The 16,785-nt window shown below is 40.4% G+C and overlaps 1 protein-coding gene across 8 annotated transcripts in view; it reads right to left on the bottom strand.

Annotated features, from left to right (window-relative positions):
- NEK7 (NIMA related kinase 7) overlaps positions 1-14,466 on the bottom strand; it is a 78,078-nt gene extending 63,612 nt beyond the window's left edge. For 5 of the 8 annotated variants that reach the window (XR_011142469.1, XR_011142468.1, XR_011142467.1 and 2 more), the window contains exons 1-2: positions 14,311-14,466; positions 4,239-4,323 (exon numbers count right to left, since the gene is read on the bottom strand). Coding sequence is in view for 3 of the 8 variants with exons in the window: in XM_068952108.1 (XP_068808209.1) it covers positions 4,239-4,295 (57 nt within the window). In the remaining 5 variants the exon portion in view is untranslated. Of the gene's footprint in view, positions 1-4,238; positions 4,324-7,385; positions 7,608-13,758; positions 13,875-14,310 lie in introns of those variants that run through there. The other 3 variants (XR_011142470.1, XM_068952111.1, XR_011142471.1) reach the window with 2 other exon arrangements.
- Between the last annotated feature and the right edge of the window lie 2,319 nt (positions 14,467-16,785).

Genomic DNA, 16,785 nt, shown 5'->3' with positions numbered 1-16,785 from the left:
AAAAATAGCATCCCAAGGTTAGTGATCAGAAACACAGTGTTAAATAAAACCCTGAAGACAGAAAATCGTGATTTTCAAATTAGCTACTACCACCACGTAGGAAAAGGATCCTTGAACTACTGGGGAAATACTTCCTTGAAAAGTTAAGCCAGTGACCATCAAAAAGAAAGCTAGATATTTTTAGACAAAGGATTCAAATGAAATAGAAAACAAATATCTCACTGAAGTCTACTGTGTGCTAGATCTATTGTGTGCTTATGGAATGGTGCACACAGTTCTGCTCACTCACTTTGAGAGGAATACAAGAGAACTGGAAAATGTACACAGCAGAGTAGCAAGGCTGCGCAGAGATATGCGACGACTTCTGTACAGGAAGAGACTTGATAAAGTAGGGCTCTTCAGCTCAGAAAATAAATGATAAGGGATAATATAATAAAGTTCTACAGAAATTGAAAAGGTAAAGAGGAAAAAAAAGAAACAAAACAAACACCACCAAATGCAATATTAAGTTGTGGAACTTGCTGCCATCTGAAACTGCAGAAGCTAAAAGTAGAGATGGGTTTAAAATCAGATTGATAAATTCATGTAGTATAGAATTATTCACTGCTATTACACATGATGGTCTAGATTCAACCCCAAACTTAGGAAGGATCTAAACTGCTGATTACCAGAAGTTAGAAGGGTGAGCTATCATACTACATACATTCATGCATATATACACGTCTGTATGTTTCTGCATATACACTATATTATTATATACTTCTCAAGGCACTACTGGGAAGATATTACTAAGCTAGATGAACTTTTGATCCAACCCCAGTATTTGGAAGCCTATGACTCCTTCAAAGTCAGTAACATTTTGGCATCCAATTCACTCCCACACCTTCAAATATACGCCCAAAACCGCGTACCAACAAGATTGCTGCTGGATATGGATAGCTGCTAATTTAAAGACGTTTAGAGAGTTTCTGCAGTGGAAGCTTAAGGACATAATCAGATGCAACCCCCTTGCTACACAAAGGTGCAGTTCAAAACCCTTAGCTGATGCAGTAGTGGTAGGCAAGACACCCATTTTTGCCAAATGAATACAACTTACATGAAGTATTACACAGAGTCATAATTTATCTCGAGTACTTCATATAATTACCATAATACAGAAAACCTTACTTCACGCTCAGTTTTTTTCTCCACTACTTGTTACTTCTAATCAAACCCACCAAAATGCAATTATTTAGCAACTGTCACACAAGTAAGCAAGATTTATGAGAAACAGACTATATCCTAAACTTCACAACAGCAGACTTCATAGAGAATCTAATGAAGGAAAAAACACAAAACCAGGAACTGTTCTTCTTTATCTCAGTGATACGGTTATGAAGCTTAGGAACATTAAGTTGCATGTCAATACTTTTTAACCATTTAGCTGAAAAATTCTACTAAAATGTTTATCAGCAATGGTACCATCATCCATAATATCATACTTCTGCCTTTGATTTATCAGGTTTGGTAACAGGCAACATTTTTATCTGTTCAGATGCTATAAAGCTCCAATTCTGCTCTTGAAGAGGTTCTAGAATTTTAGGCTTACTGTATCAAGACTACTATTCACATTATTCTGCCTTACTGCAAAAAGGATGATACAAGATCTTAAGAATCACCAAACCTCTCATATATCTGAAAAACGTTCCTGAAGTATAGTTTCTTTTCTACAAAGCTGGAACACTATGACACAGAGGTCAGGCACTTAACTTCAAACAGAAAATGAACTTCTAAATAACCAAGTATAAGCCTAAACTATCTACTCAAGTTCTACTTAGTTCTATACCTTAAAATCATTATGCAAGTATTCTAGTATCCAGCAATACAGTACAGTAATTTTTAGATGAGATGGAGTATGCCACCAAATAAATGCCTAATACAAAGAATTTTTTTGGCCAGGCTGCAGGATTCCTAAAGTGCGGCTGCAAAGTTTAGGTCCAACATCTCAATGGATCACAGAAACTCTTTTCTGTAAGATTAACTGCTCTGTATCATATTGTACAGTTGAATATGAAATGGTGTTTCCAAATTAATTGAGATTGAGCCACTATACTACTTGGCTAAACATTCTCATGTTCCTCTTCAACAATTATCAGTGGTTAGTGTAATTCAGTTTGCCATGAATTAGAATATAAATATATACAATATAATGACCAAGAGAATCAGAAGATTTTCACAGGTTCAACCAACTCTAACATAGAATTCTTCCGGAACCATTACCTCATCTCTTGCTCATACTCTGCTATGTTTTCTATTCCAGTTTTTGCTTCTCCTAAAACCACCAGGAATCAGGTACAGTAACCACCATCATGATTTGAAACAGTAAGCAATAATTAACTTGTACTTACAAGAATTTCTTTTTACTGCAAAAATACTCGTCTTAATTTATTTTCATTATTAATTTTCACCACAAGTACCTCCATAAGTACAGGAAATCCATAAAAATTAAAGTGAATACCTGGCTCAAAGGAAAAATAACTGGCATTAATAAGATGAAAATGTCACCAAGTGACATAATTTTAATACTACTCTGGCAATGACTATCAGAGTAGGCTTGCTCCCCTTTACTCTTTATTCCTTGAAATGTGAAATAGTCGATATTCTGATGCAAGATCAGCTCAGAAGCATAAATCCAAAACTCAAGTGTCAACGAAAAAACAAGGGGGGGGGGGGGGGAAGGAACCGTCCTTAGTGCAGTTTACGTAGTAACTGATTTTTTAAAAAAAGAATAACAACACAGATTTTTTTTTCAAATGGTTGCTAGCGAACCAAAGCTGAGAATATACGTTAGTTTCTTCTTTTGTAGGAAGTGCCTTGTTGATTAGAGTACAATTGCTTCTAGGTCTGCTCTTAAGGTACTGCAAAGAAAATGGGGTATCTGCAGGTAACATGAAGATGAGCCATATTACTTGGAACATTAAAAAGAGAAGCATATTTTACTAGTATGAATTCATAAACTGAATGCACAGGTTAAAGTAATTGCCCTAAACTGAAGCAGTCCTCAAAAAGTCAATTTTGTACATCAGAAACTGATATTCAAATGCTCTTCACTGAGCATTTGAGAGATGAAGAAATATGACACCTGTTTGCAGTCAGCAAACAAAAACAGCAGGAAGTTTCCCAGAAATAAAGAAGCCTTCAACAATGGTGTTTTAATTCTATTTGGTCAAAAAAGAAAAACCTCTAATAACAGTGGTGATCCTTCAAAAATTCATACTATGAATTTTCAGTTCTCTCTCCTTTTTTGTTTTGAAATTACATATATATTTTCCCAAAACATCTGCATGCATAGGTACGCATCCAACTTAAATTTGTAATTGTTTTGCACTGGTATAAATTGCTGTTAAATCCAGACCTTTATTATCGTAACGCTCCAGTGCAAACACCGGAGCTAGTAAGTTTACAATAACCAGCTTTCCCTGATTACACAAGCTTTCACCTTTATTTTTGTAAAATAAAGGGCACAAATTGCCCTATCACCTATGCTGTTAACAAGAAAAATTACAAAATTAGGTGCCAGCTTTGTAAAGAACCGTCCAGCTTTTAGTCTGGGATGGTCATCACACCAAATATTGCAGGGCAAGCTTCCAAAGGATCTTAAACTCCCTTCAAAGAATGATCTTCTGAAAATGTTAAGCAGCAATATCCCAATATACTCCATCATCAGATAATCTTTATCCTTTGTTTCACACCATCAGCACATACCCAAAGATTAAATTTCTCATGCATCGTCTTTCTAACAAAAGTACAGCAACTGGGAATTCCTCTTGCTCAGTTTCAAGATGGAATGGCTCTAATTCACATAGTGTCACCACAGGGAAGCGTAAGAAGAGAAGGTTGAAAGGAACAGGCTGAAATAAACATGGTAACTCTGATACAATTTTGAAGCGCATAGTGTCTAACAGCTCACCATCTCTCAGGAAAACCGCTTTCATTTTTTGCATCTCACTCCAACCCCTCCCAGCTGGGGAACAGTACGGGGCAAGAAAAATGAAATTAATTCTTGTATATGAAATATGAGGCTGATAGTCACTGAATTTCAAGATCACAAAAAGGACATTTTATCTCTTTAAAGCTTCTTTTCCCACAGGAATTAATGTCCTCTATCTTGTCTCTTTCTATTTAAGAGACCTTATTGAGACTACCGTTGAATAACTGTTTAAAAAAAAAGAAAAACAAAGAAAAACAAAAGAAATTACCTGTGGCTGAAACGGTGGAGCTGTAGGCCCCTGCATGCCTTGTGACTGTTCATCCATTCTATCACGTAAAAGCGTGCTTTGCGTCCTGAAAAAAGGAAATAAGTAATCATTACACTATAATTCAGTTTGCGTTTACGATTAGTGTTCAACAGCAAGGAAAATGAAGAGCTGCTCTTTCAAATGCATCTATTAATTCTCACGTGCATGCTTGAGTTCAAAAACATTAAAGTATCCCAGCCCTGTATTGTTTCAGGAAGGAAAATTTCTGGGTTGTAGCTGTTTTATAAGACAAATTAAATCACTATATACACGTATGAACTTATTACTAACATAGCCATTTGCCTGGCTCAAGCCTTACGAGCGTTTAGCGTACCTCCGTCTGATAAAAGCCGAATCAATCACCCCATTATTCTTTATAAGCACCAGCCACTTGGCCAGCTACATACGTTCAGCAGTTACAATCGCTGCATGCAAGCTAGGTTAACGTTGCATTAATTTATTTGTTCATTTCTAGGGAGTATGCAAGAGTAGTCCTGTCTAGATAAAAAAAAAAAAAAAAACAGCACACACACTTACAGGCGCGCATTCACTATGTTCCAACAATCTAGCTAAGTGGGCTTAAAGAGATCGTATTAGGGGCACAGGTTTCTATTCCCAACTATAAAACCTCTCATATCCCATCAATAAAATGGAAGGGATATGCTAGCCAAGCTCCCAAGATAGAGATATGAGACTCTGATCAATAAAAATGGCTGCAAGATGTGCAGAATCATTATTAGGAAGGACAGGAGAGACACATGCAAATGCTCATGAGGTTGTCTTTTTTTTTGGAGTTAAGTGAATCCCTTCTCAGGCATAACAATATTTTGTTGAGGGGAAGCAGGTGCTGCACTCCGTTTTCTTGGTGCTTACCAGGAGCTCCATCTCTAGTCAGACTACAGGAAGACAACAAGAAGTTCACCAATAACAGCTTCCAAACACAAACAAAGTTAAGTTTTGTACAAGCCCTGGATGACTTTTTCAGCACATAAACAAACATGGAGCGCCTCTGCCCATTACTCGGTCAAATCTGGCAAGGTTTTCGGAGAAAGGAGAGAGAAAGAAGAGACGTGTCTCTTGTCCGGCTCCAAATCACGAGAGTTCACTTTCCCGACGACTCTTAATTTTTTCAGGTAGGAAATTTTCTACGATAGTTCTATTCTGATAAATTGCTACGCTACTTTCTCCAAGGCACACTTAAAAAAGGAGGGAGGAGAGAACATAAGCCTGGAAAATTTCTGCTAAAGTGTTTGCAAGTAAAGAACAGTATACAGAGTCTTGTAATAGAAAAAAGCAAGGAATTTTAGATCCAGGCATTAGCTCTACTATAACACACGTGGCTTCTCCGTAGGAGATAATAACATTTCATTTTTGTATTTCTTGTTTCCAAAAAAAAGTTAAATCTATATATTTCAAATACTGCAAACTTGTCTTTCTACACACACAAAGCCATTTATATATTCCAGAAACCTTTTTTTAAGAATGCATACAAAAAAGGTTTTGAACTAGGATTTAAGATAAATCCAGCATGAAAACATACAACTTCCTATATCTCTGTTAAAACACACAGAGATGATCCATGACTCTGCTAGTGCAACAATAAGACTTGCTCTTAAACAGAAACCAAAAGTCAGCGTTGATACTTCATTGGAATACATTTTAAAATAAGATTTTTAAAGAAAAAAAGATACCTGGGAACAACCAGAGTCCTCGGATTTTTTCCTCCCTGCAACTAAATCTTGATCAGAACATGATTAAATTATCTCAGGAGAAAAAGCTTAAACACACTGGCTAATCACAGGAAGTATGCTTTTTAAGCTCCCTATTGGCATAGCCCACAAAACCCATAAACCATGCAGAGTGAAATGCATTTCACAGAATTCAGGTAATGAAGTTATTGTTTTAACAAGATGGCATTTCCAGAAGAACAAAAAAAAAAAAAAAAAAGAAATGCAGTGCTCTCCTGTAGAAAGCATCATTAATAGTCCCAACAATACATGGTTTCCATTAGCTACAAGCTGTATGTTACTGTCTCTTAATTATGAGCCTTAACTGAGGATAGTCAATAATCAACAGCAAAGAAGAAACATTCTTTTTTTGGTACAGCTGTTGTATTTACTTAAAAGAATATTCAGTGTTACAATTACACCAAGAACCTGAAAGTCTTAAATAGTCTTTTTTTCTACATCATATACATTTCCGTACTCCACCTAACTACTAACACAAAGGAGCACAAAGTTATGCTGTTCACAGCGTGCTGAATCAGGCACATGGTCACTTTAGTTGCTCTTCAAAAAGGACAGAACGTACGATGTTTACTTCTGGATTACACTGTCAATTAAGGTAGGTATTTTTAGTTTTTACTATAACTATTACACTATTTCAGTTAGGTTAGGGCTGAGGCCCTCTAAAAACAATCATTCCTTTAACAGTCTACATATTCCTCTTTGGTATCAACAAGTTCAACTCTTTAGTATCAAACAGGCATTTTAAATGACAAATTTCACATACCTGAACTTTTCAACTATTTTTACCAACTATGTTATTAAAGATACAGAATTCCCATCTCAGTAACAACATCTGCAGCTGAAAAATAAATATATATAAACACCACTCTCCATATACACACTGCAGGAGTATCCCTATTTGCCTTGTATGGCATAGGCTGACTCTTACCTTAACCAAGAGCTCAGTTCAAACCCAGGCAGAACATTCAGATATTCACCCTGGTTGAAACTAAAAAACTGTGCTCTGGAAACAACAGTTTGGATAATTAAATGCCTTATTAAATATCTGAAACAAAAAGGTTAACAAATAATTATCTGACCCACTACCTTGCTGTTAATCAATGCAGTTTATCTTGGGGAATTCAACCTTGCCAGTCTAACTCCAGTTTGCTCTCCGTTACCTGGAGAGCAACACTGACACAACAGCAACTCTCAGCTCCAAGTTCAAAGTCACGTACCTTCTGGGAGGAGACAAACCTCCGACCCCTTTTTCCTCTGCTACCACAACAATAATAGCTTGGCGTTTAAGCTTGATGTCAGCAGGATAAGAAACATATCCTACTGTTTTATAAAACGCATAGCCTTAACAGTCGCTCCTTACCTAAGGAAAAGGTGGCTGTTTGGAGGAAACAGCGGTGCTGGTCAAACCTGGCCCACGCTGTCAGCTCAGCAGCACTGGTCAGCCTCCGCCGCACCCGTGCAACAGCGACGGCATGCAAGCAGGGGCCAGCTATGAATTCTCAAAATGACTTTAAAAGTAGCAGCCTTCTGTCTCAGAATATACTTGGGGAAGGTTTGGGGCGAGGCAAGGGAATGCAGGCAGCTGTAAAACAAGTATTATGAGTTTACTGGGCATGTTATGTTTAACAAGAGTACTAACAAACGTGTTTTTCAAGGAAATGGGAAGTCAGAAGTCATGTCCAAAAAGCAAAGTAACCTGAAATCAAACTTGAGTGTAATCCTTTAAAATTAAAAGCTAATTTTTCCTAGTGTTCTGTATAAAATATTGAACAGGAAAAATAAGTATGTTTTTACATCATATTAGAAGCATTTTGCTTGCAAAATGAAAGCCACTTCAGTTTCACAGATAGCTAGTATTTTTAGTGCAAAGACTTGGAAAGGCTTAGGAAACAGCAGCAACAACAGCCTATATGCAGTATCTTAAAAGCAGCTCTAAACAATCCTCAGATTCTGACATGTCCAAAATTTGTATACGCTTGCTGTGTCCAAGTATCCCCAAAAAGCACTTTAAGAAGAACAATACCCCTAACAGCTTAGCTAAACATCAGTTTTGATGTTTTTGTTGATTTTTTTCCAAATGGAAGCAAAGACGAAATGCGGCTAGGTTGTAATTTAAGTGCTAACACACATTTCAACAAATTATTCATTCACCTTTATATCACTGGGATTCAAAAACTCTTTGTACTTCATACGGACATATTTAACTGGAGTGGTAAGAGAGTCCGACCGGAAAATAAAATTCCAAATAATTGGAATGGCAGCTCAGGACAAACACAATATCTTTCCAGTAAATTATTACTCGCTAACAAAGTGAAGTCTGGTTAAACACATATGTATTACTACACCATCCGTTCATAAAGTTATGCACACAGATTCAAGACAGTATTAGTAACAACCAAACATGCTAAAACACTTGAAATATTTACAAGTAATAGCCAAACAATCAATGCTGTTCCACTAAACATTACTAACCATGGCTGGTCATACTCAATGTTTACAAAAAGCCAAAAGCATCTCCTGCTTCCTGCTCTCAAACTCCTGGACAGCAGCCCAACCTTGCAACACATCGTGCAGCACAACTGATATTCTCATCCAGATTCACGCACAACATAACATTCCCACTCTGAAACAGAAGGCCCAGTGCTGCTTCCACTGGACAAAAAGGAATTTCAATATTAATTTCAGCACAAGAAGAATCAACTAAAACACCGTAAAATGACAGTGCCTTGGGCTTACTTCCAGAGATTGACCCAAATGAATTAGTGGACGACAATAAAAAGCGTAACCTGTGGAACTTCCAACTAGCACCTCCATCATCCCCGTGAAGGAATTCCAACCCTGCCATCAGGCTATGCCCTACCTGTCGCTTTCCCTCTAGCTGCCTATCCCTCTTCACTATAACCAGTGGCTTGAAATCAAAATTTTACCTTAAAATAAGTATCATGGATTGGACTAAGACATAGAATTACAAGATTTAGTACGGATGTGTGTATTCCTGCAAGAGACTTGCTGAAGCTACCTTCTAGTCCCAAAAATAAATACCTAAAATCATGAAGCAAATACACGTTAATGTGTAGCATTTCCAAAGTTATTTTCACAACTTGACTGAAAGCCTTTTGAAGATTAAATATCATCACAAAACAACCGTATGAGAAGAACAACACCTACTATTGGCACAGCAGCTCTCCCTGTGATTATTTACAAATGCTGTCCCATGTAGTTAATATGTACCTACTAAAATTGTTTTCCTGCTGTAAAATAAGCTACCTATCTAACAGAAATGCAGTATTATGAAGTTAAACTTTGGAAAGCAAAGTTTGCTGGGTGTGCCAAGTTACCTGCATAAATGGGGTAAAGACCTACACCAATGCCCTGAACAAGGCAGGGAGAAAGGAGATGAATACAAAATACATAGCACTTAGAGAAGAACTCCACACACTCCATTTTCTTTAAGATATATGAAACAACCACATCTTAGTAAAGGAACATCAAGGCGTAAAAGTGTTTTTGGACTCTCAGTTTTCAGAGATGCTAACAAGTTCTTAAACCCAAAATACTTACAGGGAAAGAGCCAGCAGAAAAAAAAGGCAGTTCATTCAATACAAAGCCTAGAGTTTTGACAACAACATGCTGTAGAGGAAAGCAGAAATGGGAAACAATAAATGGAAGGAGAAGATTAGGAAAAAATCGTAAGATTTAAGGTAAGAAAAATAAAGGCTTGATTCGGAAACCCTGACAATCCCCAAATCTCCCCATTCTAGTATGTGGGGAGAGGGAAGATAAGACCTTTCCCTAATTAAGGGCTGGTTTTGAAAGCATTTGTAAAAATAAATTATTCACAAAGAAATGCTGAAGAGATCAACTGAATGTGTAACCAGTTCAGTTTTACTTAAGAGCTAAAAGAAGATGCAGGACAAATTAAGAGGCTGGAACCATTGTCAGATAACCTGTATTACTGCTAGGCACAGGGGGGAAAGAACATCCAGTTCTGAAGGATGTCTGCATAAGACTGTGCCACAACCACGGCTAACAAGCTAAAGATGAGGAAGTGGAAGAGACCATATAGTGAGCGACAAATTCCCTTAAATCGTTACTGAAATATCTAAATCTCTTGGAAACCACTACAAGATACCTTGCAGTATCATACTCCAAGCGTTAGATGCACTTTTGCAACCTGGACAAACGTATCTATAGTCTATATAATTTTTAGAATCTGAGCTTCTCCAAAGATGATGACTTGAAAGGAGTACCAGATAGAATCAGAAGAGAAACTCTAGTCACACTTGAGCTGTTCGTGCACCTCTGACCAGCATTATCCTTCAATCCTGAAACCATGCACAACGGTAGCAAGCACTCCACAATCTTCGGGCACAGAAGCAAAACACCAGGAGATACTGTTCGCAGCAAGCACGCTCGGCCTTGGGCAGGGGCACTATACACAGGTTCACAGTTGTCTCTGTATTTTACATTAAAGCACCATGGGCTAAAATGTGCAAGATCCATTCCTGTTCTTGGAGCAGCCGTCATGCCTGACTGTATGTCCAGCACATTGTTTGCAGGCTGCTCATTGCTCCTGTTCTGAAGGCCTCATTCTCTCCATGAGCTTTACAAGCAGCCCATGTACCTAACATAATTCTGAGTTTCATTCAAGGCAAGTACTTAAAGTTCACTGCTGCAAAAGAAAACTCCTTTTTTGGATCTGCTCTCAGATGAGCAAGAAAAGGGCACAGAAGAAAAGCCTCTACAGAACAGAATGCCATGCATTTTCCCATCACTATTTTTTTTTTCCTGTTTTGGAATGAACTTCATGTTCACCTGTGATATTTCTACCTTTTAGTTTTCCAGGAATCAACAGTTTTGCAAACCTTGTCTACAACAGAAGATTAAAATAAGAAGAATGGATTTATCAACACTTTGCAGCACCTACCTCAAATTTCTTCCAAAGACTTCAGCAAGTATCTAATCTATAGGCTTTACATATGATTCTTACGACATTTTAAAATGATTAATCAAGCCCAAAGTAAATCTAACTGTTAAATCAGGCAGCAACAAGTTTGTCATAAATAATTTTTAATCTGTTTGGGATGATTTAAGTAAAGAGGTTTGAATGAACGTTTCTGAACGCCAAATGAAGCAAACGGCCAGATTCAATTCTCTCCTATAAAAAACAGGGAGAAGTTGCTAGCGTCATAAAATTAACGAGGTACCTGTTTAATCAGGTTTTTTAAAATATGTTTATGCTGTTTTCTTAGAAATCACTGTTTCAATGCCCTGTTTAAAACTTTGCAAAAAAAAAAACCATTACATAAGCATATATGCTGTGTTTACACAATATGGGATAACAGCACTTGAAATACAGACTGTATTTTCCAGCTACAGATATTATATGACTCAATCAGTTATGTTTTGCATTCAAGAGACAAACACACAGGGCTATCTTCACCAGAGAAATAACTCGTTTTAATAGTAATGCTTCTCTTCAGCTTTTGTAACTAACCTGACAGAAAGAATCCTTTTAATATGTTATTAAAAAGGAAACAGGTAAAAATGATGTGCTTCACCCTAGGGCTGAATGTAAATAAGGTTACTTCCCACATGGCCAAGGGGTTTCAAATTGTAATATAAACAATAAACAAGTAAGTAATGGACATTAGCGGTCAAAAGGCTACCCTCGTCATCACTCAGGCATTTTGATCAGTTATTTTTCACTGGCCACGTCTCTGCTGCAAAGCACGTGGAATGCAGCTAAAATGACCAACTTTTCTGGCAATTAATCAGCCAGATGACTCCTATGACTACTCATAATATTAACCTATGCGAGATAATTCCCTACACCAAAATCACTCCTAAACACTCTTCCTCTGGAATCGGGAGGCATTTCTGGATAAGCCCTAAGCAATCAAAGGATTTCCTTGGAGGTACCGGAGAAATTATTGCAGTTTGACTTGTCCCAGAACATTTCTCAACTCATCCATACAGCACAGATGTTTGGAACAATGTCAAACTTTGTAAGGCAACAAGGCACTCACTGATGTTGAGGCAACTGAATGTAGCGCTAAGGTGAATGCAGGATACAGCACTAAGTTTACTAAACATGCATCACTTGTACGCATGGACAGACTGTCTCACCAAATTGTCTCACTGAACAAATATATTGGACTGCCAGCATTGAGCTCAACTCTAATGCACAAAAAAAAGTACAGGTGGGCTGTAGCACTCTATCTGACAGTTCGGAAGACAACACTTACAGTAAAACGAGCACTGTTGTGCGCTATTTTGACTGTGTTCTGGTATATTTTTCAGCTGAGTTTCTCACAGGCTCACATGCACTCAGATGAAAAACTCTGCAATGTTACATTTTCTTCTTCCTTGGAAATAAGTTCTATAGACAGGATAAGATTCTATTTATTTAATTCTTATAGAACCCAAAAGACACTAAGTCACTTTTAAAATATATATATATATATATTTTTTTTTTTTTAATACTTCAATGACTGATTAGCATGTTAGATATAGGATATCTATGAGACAGTCAATACCTCCACCCTTTAGTCAAAAACCTCTACGTGCACTATGAGAAGTCATCTACCCAAAATATCTGATATCTCTAAATACAATACCCTGATATTCTGAAATTAAAGAACAAGCATTCTTGGCATATTCTTTCTTCAGTATTTAAAAAAAAAAAAAAAAAAGGGAAGGCCGTGAGCTCTTACTTTAAAACTGTCTGATACTACTTGTAAGTTTCTGTCGTTCCACAACACAAGAGAGTTTTCCTACCCCTGCTTAAGTTTCTCACAGACTAATGATCGTCTTCTGCTTCATTTTAACCATTCCAAGCTTGAGTCCAAGGCTTCAAATATACACACTTCTACCCATGCTATATGGCACTGCAACACTGAATTGTGTTCAAGGCAGCCTTGATTTTACAGTATTTTTAAAATGTTATTCTCCCAAAGGTAGTGGAGCTGCAAACATCCACCTGACATCAAATCCTCCAAAGTTTCTATCTTAGAGATTACTATGTCATTCACCATCTTTTCTGCATCTTGCGCTTGCAACATAACTTTATATAGGAAATACATCCAACACGTTTGGTAAAGTTACTGTGCCAGCATGATCTTTTCTGAGAAGTGATGCTGCCTTCGCCACCTGAGAAAACGGTGCTATCACCTCAAAGGTGACCAAAAAGAAAAAAAGTATTCTGAATTCCATGGACAAAGATTCAACAATTTAAGAATACTGCTATACCACCCCAGTACTCGTCGCGTCGGAGTTACACTTAAGCCAAAAACGTATATATAAACTCACGCACTCATTACTGCTTCAGGGAGAGTTTAAGAGACCGTAAGGCAGGGTGCTCATGAAACATGTGACGCAAAGCAAAACAGGTAACGAAATTCAGAGCCGGCACCAGCGGAACCGGGCGAGACGTGAGGCGTGCACAGAGCCGCTGCAAAAAACCTCGACGCGAGGGGGGCGCCCCTGGCCCCCCCGGGCCTCGGCTCCGGCCGGCCCCGCCCGCCGCCTCGCCGGGCAGGCAGGTAACCCAGACCCCTGGGCCCCGAGGGGCAGCACCGCGGGCACGGCCAGCGCCGGGCCAGCAGGAGCCGCGCCCCCCCGGGCCTCTTTCGCCTCGGTGTCCGTGCGGAAACGGGCAGGGCCGCCCCCCCCCCCCCCCGCCCCAGGTGAGGCGGAAGCGAAACGGCCTGAGGGAAGTCAGCTGAAAGCACCTGAAAATACCAGGGAAGGAAACTTCGCTTGCGGCGCTAACTTGATAACCGCAGCCAGCGAGATGGAGCAACCACGGGCGGGGACGGGGGGCCGCGGACGCCGGGGAAGGGGGAGCGGAGGCCGCGGGCCACGAACGAGCCACCGCCACTGCCGCCGCCGGGCTGGGCCGCTCCGGGGCGGCCCGCGCTCCGCGGCACAGCCGCCGCCGCTGCCGCCGGCCGGGCAGGCCGAGGCCGCCGCCGCCGCCCCGGACGCCGCGCGGCGCCGGGACCCCGGGCAGGTGGCGACACGCCCGTGCCGAGCCGCCGCCGCCGGCGGGGCCAGCCCGCCCCCTCCGCCCCGCACCAAGTTTCCCTCGGACCCACACCTCTCCCTCCCCCCACCGCCGGGAGGAGCGGCAGCTGCAGCACCCAATAGCAGCGCGACTGAGAGCCCCGACAGCCAATCGACGACGGCGGGAGGCGGGACCGGCCGGAAGCCCCCTCGCGCGAGGCGGCGGGGTAAGAGGGGGCCTCGAGGCGAGCGGCCCCGGCCCGGCCCGGCCGGCTCACCAGGCTGCCCGGCTCCGCCTGCTCCCGGCGCCGGCCTCTTCTCCTGCCCGCTCTCTTCGCGCCCGGGAGCCGGGGCCGGGCCGGGCGCTGCCTGCGGGCGGCTCGGGCACCCGCGACGGCCCCGACCTGCTGCCCGCCCCCTGCTGCTCCTGCCGGGGCCGTAAACATCCCGGCATCCCCGAGGAGAGAGGCGGGGCCGCGCCCCGCCCCGCCCCTCCGCCTCCCCCGAGCAGCGGGTTTGGCCGGCAACGTGCTCGTCCCGCGGCGAAGGGGCGGCGGGCGGGCGGCCGGCCTCCTCCGCCTTCGCGGTGCACGTTGCAAGCCGTTTGAAAACTACTTGGCTTGTAAGCGTTTGGAGAGGGGGACCGTGCCCCCGTTCCGTGTTCATACTGGGGGACCCGCGGCGCCTCGCTGGGCACCGGCACCGGGGCGGCGCGGCCGGGGCGCGTAGCTCTCGAGCGGGGGCTGCTTCTTAATAGCGCGGTCAACAGGATCCATCCAAGACTTTGGCCCAGTCTACTTTGGAAAACGCATTATGTCAATCAAATAACGTACTTTTTAAGGTATGCTCATTTTCTATACAAATACAATGTGGTATTCAAGCAACCTACAAGACATTAAGTACTGACCAAGTACATGTACGTGTATCTCAATTGTAAGTGACCCAAACTCACTGTACTTGGAGGGATACAAGACAAGAACAACACTGAACAGACCGCATCCGTGAGTCCTGCCCCCCAGGATCTACTGTTGGAACAGCAGTGGGGTTAAGTAGGTAAAAATTACTGAATTCCAAAATACCACTATTTTTTAGGTTCCTGCAAGTTATTTAGACTGCTTAGGAGTGAGGAAAAGCAATTACTTCACAGAGATGTTAAACTTTATGAACGAAAGGCTTGGAGAAAAAAATGAAAGATGACTGCACCATTTCTGCAAAAAGGCTATGCTTAATTGTGATTAAATGGCATCTTTCTAAGGTGCTTTCACCTGGCATATAAAAGACAAACCCTCTGTAAAAGGCATCTATCTGGCACTCCAATGAGAAAATGGGAATTTAAAACTATCTTGAATCAGACATACATTATTTTTCTCATTTCAGTTCTCGGGTGATTTTTTCATCGTAACAGTTAAAGTGGTACTTTTAACTCTTGCAGATTTGCATACCCCTATTTTTATACAAAAATATATCGTTTTCTTCTGAGGCAAACTCCTTAGCTTTAAGAAACCTGCACCATATGTAATGATACACAGTCTAACAAAGATTGAAAGGAAATTATTTTTCCTGTAACGCTCATTTTTCTGATGTTAACAGATTTATAAATAACTGCACATTTTATTATACCATCAGGTTATTTGATGTTGCCAGCCAAATAAACACAGTGGCAAAGTGACCATTTGGTGGAAACAGACGTAGCTTCTGCTTCCTTAATCTTTCCCTTTGAAGTGCGCTTTTTAATTTCTTAAAACAGTGCAGTCCCAAAAGAATGAACTGGAATCATGATAGGGAGATAATTTTTTATCATGGATTAAATATGTACCCAAAACAGTTTTGTGGCCAAGAATTCATTGGGCTGTTTTCCTGTAAAAAGTGCAGTACTTTGGGTTTCCCCACAAGAGTGAAAACTTACAGATGTGCTGTATAATCTACAGAAGTTATTCAAAAGAACCGCAGTCAACAATTTCCTTGAATGTTTTCGCTCTCCAAAAATCTCTTTAATTTCAACTACAGATTTAATTGCGTGAGACACATATATTTGCAAAGCCTTCAATGGAAAAAAGGAGGAGTTTGTATTAGGTATATAATTGACCACAAAATATTGCGTATCATTAGGTATCATTTCTTGAAAATAAAGGTAATAACTACTATACTTCCCAGCCACTGCTATTTTCCCAATTTTCACAGATGGAGAATGAGCAGTTCGCAATTACCAGGGGAGACCTAGATGCATTTGAAGCTTTCTCTGCGTTTCTGCATTAAAAGACAATAACACAGATAACACTTATCTTTTTCCTTCCAGTAGGTTTCTCACTGCCTTCCTTTGTTTAATCTGAATATATTTTTGTCTTTCACCCTATTTTTACTCTCGCTGCACTTTTTGCTTACTGTCGTTCTCTTTCCTTCATTCTATCTGTGTTTTTACTTCACTGTAGCTACTGTTACTATATTTTCATAATATTTTGACTTCTCTGTTCAGCTGCCTAAATCCAACTGCTACTTTAGCCTGACATTACCAATCGTCGCAGCATCTTCACTTTCCAGTATTCCAACTTTACTCTTGTTAGAGGATGATAGCTCCCGTTCTCTTTTTGGTGTTTGAAAATAAAAAAAAACTTACAAATGAAGATCTGGTTAGTACGTCCATCATCATGACCAGGCTAAAAAGCCTTTAGTATAAATGTAACTACATGTGTCCACTAACTTCAAATTTGCAAACTGACAAATCTTGCACTTACTATGGGAGATTGTATTGAGAC

The sequence above is a fragment of the Struthio camelus genome, chromosome 8 (genome assembly GCF_040807025.1).
Source record: "Struthio camelus isolate bStrCam1 chromosome 8, bStrCam1.hap1, whole genome shotgun sequence".
NCBI classification, from domain to species: domain Eukaryota; kingdom Metazoa; phylum Chordata; class Aves; order Struthioniformes; family Struthionidae; genus Struthio; species Struthio camelus.
This window is presented reverse-complemented; position numbering and strand designations above follow the sequence as displayed.